This window comes from Sinocyclocheilus anshuiensis, unplaced genomic scaffold, assembly GCF_001515605.1.
Source record: "Sinocyclocheilus anshuiensis isolate Anshui unplaced genomic scaffold, SAMN03320099.WGS_v1.1 scaffold369, whole genome shotgun sequence".
In the NCBI taxonomy this organism is placed as follows: domain Eukaryota; kingdom Metazoa; phylum Chordata; class Actinopteri; order Cypriniformes; family Cyprinidae; genus Sinocyclocheilus; species Sinocyclocheilus anshuiensis.
In genome coordinates this window covers 584,330-589,972 of record NW_015540935.1, presented here as the reverse complement: position 1 = coordinate 589,972, position 5,643 = coordinate 584,330, and the positions used below count along the sequence as shown (strand labels likewise).

Here is a 5,643-nt window from a genome sequence, read left to right as displayed (position 1 = left end):
TTTAGTCTTTGCAACTTTACAGATCTTCTTTATGCACCAAGAGCTTGTAACACTCCAAAGAGAAAGGAAAAATTGAAATCGCATCATATGACCCCTTTAATATTTTAAAATGATAAAGTAGGATATGATCCTACAGAGAGCAAGTAACAATCTGTGCTCTCGGAACAGCATGCTGAAAGTTAGTATATTCTCAACTTCATGTTCCCACAAACGTTTATGGAAAAAAAAAATCCAGCTGTTGCTTGCCAACATTGTAGAGCATGAAAATAACATCAAGCAAACAGAAGGGGAGGGGTAAACCACCGCTGATGAGGAAAAGAGACATTCAAATTCAGAGGAGTGTAAGCGATCAGATGGCTGCCAGACAAGAGAGCATTGTTTGTGACAATGTGGTTGGTTACATCACAAACCCCTCAAACTCACGAGAGAAAGCGGCCACACACCCCTCTCATTCTTCCAGAGCTGATGCAGCCACTCAACAGCCTTTAATACAGGCAGGGAGCGGCGCACAGCACTGCTACACTAATGCACAGAACCGCGCTCAGCTGAGAGCTAACTACATTAGCATGGGGACTTTTTGTGCATGACTTAGGTTTATGCAAAACAAACTATGGGTGAATCTCACGAAAGTCCAGGTCATATTTCACTCCGAAATAAGAAATTATATTTTGCATGTATAAAAAAAAGGAGGTTTAGAATCACTGTAATTTTTTGCATTGCAATATTATTTTTGTGATATTTTATAAGAATTCTCACTACCATAAATTCTCATTCACATTATTGTAATTTGAAAAAAATATATTGTAATGTACCATTTAAAAGTTTGGGCTCTGTAAGATTTATTCATGTTTTTTTTTTTTAAAAGACCCTCATGCATTTATCTGATCAAAAATACAGTAAGCAGTAATACTGCAAAATATTATTAACATTTAAAATAACTGTTTTCTATGTGAATATATGTTAAAAAGTTATTTATTGCAGTGATATAAAGCTGAATTTTCAGCATCATTACTCCAGTCTTCAGTGTCATAATATGCTGATTTGCCCGATTTTTTCAAGATTCTTTGATGAATAGAAAGTTAAAAAAAGAACAGCATTTTTTTTTTTTTTATATATAAACCTTTGGTAACATTGTAAATGTGCAACATTGTTTCTTTCGAAACAACAACAACTTTTGAACATTTCAACTTTTGAAATACAAATATTTAAACTGCATTTATACATCATGGGAATTTAAACTGTCATGAAAATAGTTTTGGGGGTGAAATGCATCCTAGACGTGTTTTCATATTGCCATAATTATTCAAAGTTTTGTGTTTTAAGAAAAATCAATGTAAATAGCTCATACAATCTAATTCATTACTTACACTGGCTACTGCTGTTGCGTAACTTCCTGGCTTCAATGTCATCTGACCTCTCCATCGAAATCTGCAACTCTAAAGACAGAATAAAATGGTTTATTTATACATTGTCATTATACGCAACATATGGCATGCAGTGATTTCCAGATACTAATATAGACAAACAGCGTTAGTGACTCAGTCTTGCTTTCTAAATATATCTCTCAACAAGAACTATGAGACACACACCGAAAGTTCAGGGCTTGGCAACATCTGTAACCATTCACTTTAAAGTGCATAGAAAGAACATCATCAAGCTTTGTAAATGATGATGAAAGTTCGAGGTATGCAAGACGCCACTGAAAACAAAATTTGAGGAACTTCAGGACTAGACGGCGAGGAAAAGAAAGAAAACTGTTGTTGCCACTCACTTCCATCGCTCATGGAACTGAAGCTGCTCTTCTGGCTGTTCCTCTTGCTGTTCCAGGTGTCATTGCCGCTGTCCCGCTGCAGCTCCTGCGGCCTGACCTGCGGCTTCTTCTTACTCTTGCGTGTGCTGATGCGAATGATCTCTCGCACCAGCCGGCACTCGGCCTCCTGCTCCTCCATGTCGTGCTCCTCCACGATATCCGAGATCAGCTGACTGATCTCCCGGGAGCGCCGCAGGAACATGGAGTCCGTGGTGCACTTGGCCAGCTCGTTGATCTCAAACTCAGAGAAGACCTCCATGAGCTTCCGGGTGATGAGTTTGTCCACGTCTTCCATCCCGCTGCCGCAGAGTAAGTCATCCTCCAGTAAACTACTGAAGTAAATCGGACTGTCCATCTCGATTTTGGAAGTGGAAAACGATGCATGCTCCTCATTATCTTCAATGACGGACGTGTCCACTTTGACGCCACCAATGCAGATGTCAGGATAGAAGCCGTTCTCTGCCTGTGGAGGACTTGATGCATTATCTTCAATGACGGACGTGTCCACTTTGACGCCACCAATGCGGATGTCAGGATAGAAGCCGTTCTCTGCCTGTGGAGGACTTGATTGGTTCTCCACCGGCGCTTTGGGAGCTGAGCTTTCGCTCGAAAGGAGACAAGGTAAGCGCCGGCACACGCGGTACAGTCCACAAGTCAAAACGCTACAAAAGAGCTTCCTGCAGCTTCGCACAGAAGCACAAGGTACGCACATATACGTCCCCGAGACGGGCTCCTCTTTGGAGGGGAGAAAGCTTACGGTCTCCGGCCCAGTCGTATTGCCGTTGGCATCCTTGTTGACTTTGTGCCTCACTCCGAAGGGCTGGATCTCAATCTCTACGGGGTCAACGGAGCGCTCTCGGTATGGCCCTTCATCAATGGGACCACTGGTCCAGGACGGGGCGCTCTCCATAGGGACAACACTCGGCCCAGACCGTCCTCTGGTGGCTGTTTCTACTGTTACCTGACGCTGGACTGAGTCACAGGATCTGAGACGCAGGGTCTGTTAAAGAGACATAATAGGAGAAACTGGAATGAGATGAAGGTTTTATCTAGAGCTGCACGATTAATCGTTAAAAGATCGCGATCTCGATTCAGACAACCACACGATCTCATTTCTAAATGACAAAGATTCTCCCGTGTCTATTAAACCTGCCACATAACGTTTGTATCGATTGCATTGTTTCGTCACTAGGTGGCGAAAAGTGACTTAAAAAATGTATAATTGAATGAATCTTTATTCAAGAGAATCGTTAAAAAATGCTGATTCATCCAGTAGGTTTATGAGTGAGTCGTTGAATCAATGATTCAAACAGCTTTTTCATAATTTTAATATTAAATTGGTGTATTAAATATATTATATTTTAAATACATATACACTACCAGTCAAAAGTTTTTGAAGTGTTTTAAATATTGATGATAATAATAATAATAATAATAAAATGTTTCTTGAACAGCAAGTCAGCATATTATATTGATTTCTGAAGGATCATGTGACACTGAAAACTGGAGTAATGATGCTGAAAATACATCTTTGATCACAGGAATAAATTATATTTCAAATAGAAAGCAGTTATTTTAAATAGTAAAAATATTTCACAGTATTACTGCTTTTGCTGTACTTTGTTTCAAATAAATGCAGGCTTGGTGAGCAGAAGAGAATTCTTTAAAAACATTTAAAATCTTACGGTCCAAAATCTTTTGACTGGTAGTGTATATTAAAATGTTTAATAATTCATTCAAATTAATTAAACACTTTTAAATAGAGTGCAGCAATCATATTTTGCCACACATTATTTTGTTTAGTTCAGAATCGTGGGAGGATCGTCATCTCTATTCGAGACAATAAAAAAATCACGATTCTCAATTTATCCAGAATCGTGCAGCTCTAGTTTTATCTTACACTTTCAAGCAGTCTTAGTAACAAAACTGCAGCGAGTTGTCCCGAATTTCCCCAAGAGATGCAAACCAACCAGTTTAAGAGCTGTTTTGTGTTTGCTTTCTTGGCTGTTGTCGTTGTTAATAAGATAGTGAAAGTAAAACTTTCACCTCAACACTTAGAAAGCCAGGCTTAGAAACACGTATAAAGTTTCATTGTGTCAACTAAAGCCTTAAAGTGGAAAAAAAATTTATCATAAATAGTAAAAATTATACATTTTAAAAGACAACACGTAATTTTACTGCAGATTTTTTTTTTCAACATTATGTGGTCTTCCATCATGCCATCTTAAGTACAGTAATAAATACATTTTAGTCGCTCAGATATACTTGTATATTTACCACTGTGATATATACAAGTGAAATATATAATACAGCGAGGAAAAGAAAGTGAATTTGTTCTACATGTGAACCAGGGTTGATTCAGGTTAATTGGGGACATTTTTCCCAATCAAATCAATGCAAAAACTGTCCAAATTGACCTGAATTCACCCCTACATAATACAGACAGTCGAAAGGCCATCCTGTAACACTTGTAACATCTTCACTGTACTATATATACATAACAAAGTATGCGTATAAAGTATGTCCTGACACCACAGCTGCCGGTTTTTACTATAAATGTTATAATATTCGTATTTAAAGTGTACCATATTGCTTACTACCTATTTTAGGCTGACGTTTAGAGGACAATAGAAGGGAAACTCCAAACATCATTATTAACAGTATAAAATCTGTCACAATTAATTATTTTTAATATTTACATTATATTTTTATAACCTACAATATAATCTATTAACAACAGAATATATATCAGAGCTATGTAAACATAGCTATATATATATATATAAATGTATTTATACATACTCAGTTTGAGGAGGACACAGTCGAGGAAATACAGGTGAATTACGTTTTACATTCTCAAATATGATTAAGTATGTTTTTCGACACTACTGAAACAAATCAACTTTAAAAAGCAGACTTGGTGAAGTAATTAAATAAATAAATAATCACTTTCAATTTAAATAGAGTTTTAGATTACACTATATGATGCAGAGTAATCGACATATACTCATTTTAATTTCTATTTTAAGGCCGCAACTGATTATTTACAAATTGGGAAAAGCTACAAAGTTCACACAAGTCCCCAAACAAACAAACATAGTGCAGTTCTGCCGCAAAACAGCCGGTCAAATCACAGAAATGCGGCTTTAGGAAGCAGACTAACTAGCGCACTAGTTCACCACTGCATGCGGGAAATACTTAAACTAGGTGATCTTAAGGAGTAACATGAATAAGAAAGAATAAACGTTGTTATTGTTGGACGTTACTCACACCGTATGGGGGAAATGTCGCAGTGTGACGGGCTTCTTCCGGAAGTCCTGAGAGCACAACAAGCTCGTTCGACCTGGATTTCACTGTTAGTGCACAAATATCCAGCCGGTGCTCAATCAGCTGCCCTCGAACTGTCTCACAAAGAGCAGAAAGTGAGGGGGAACGGTCTGACCTGCACGCTCGTCGTTCCCGCTTGTGTGAACACACTTACAGATAACGTTACACCTACCTGACTCAACAGGTGCATCGGGACATGGACACCGGTGACGTAACCCGCAACATGCAAGGCTGACCAGTTTTCATTGACTGTCAATCAGATCAGCAGCCGTTTGCAACCGAGGCTACACGGAAAAAAAAAACGGATATTTTTTTGACGGATAGTTGATCTACGTTTTAAAGGGATCATATGATGCGATTTCAAATTTTCCTTTCTCTTTGGAGTGTTACAAGCTCTTGGTGCATAAAGAAGATCTGTAAAGTTGCAAACACTAAAGTCTCAAAACCAAAGAGATATTCTTTATAAAAGTTAAGAGTCAGCCACGCCTACCTAAAACGGTTCGTTC

General features: G+C 38.3%; 1 protein-coding gene across 4 annotated transcripts in view; it reads right to left on the bottom strand.

Moving 5' to 3' along the window:
• LOC107689538 (keratinocyte differentiation factor 1-like) overlaps positions 1–5,401 on the bottom strand; it is a 9,791-nt gene extending 4,390 nt beyond the window's left edge. The window contains exons 1-5 of one of the 4 annotated variants that reach the window (XM_016487555.1): positions 5,310–5,401; positions 5,081–5,211; positions 2,340–2,810; positions 1,772–2,249; positions 1,368–1,436 (exon numbers count right to left, since the gene is read on the bottom strand). In XM_016487555.1, the coding sequence (XP_016343041.1) occupies positions 1,368–1,436; positions 1,772–2,249; positions 2,340–2,720 (928 nt within the window). In that variant the 5' untranslated portion in view covers positions 2,721–2,810; positions 5,081–5,211; positions 5,310–5,401. The other 3 variants (XM_016487554.1, XM_016487557.1, XM_016487556.1) reach the window with 3 other exon arrangements.
• Positions 5,402–5,643: the final 242 nt, after the last annotated feature.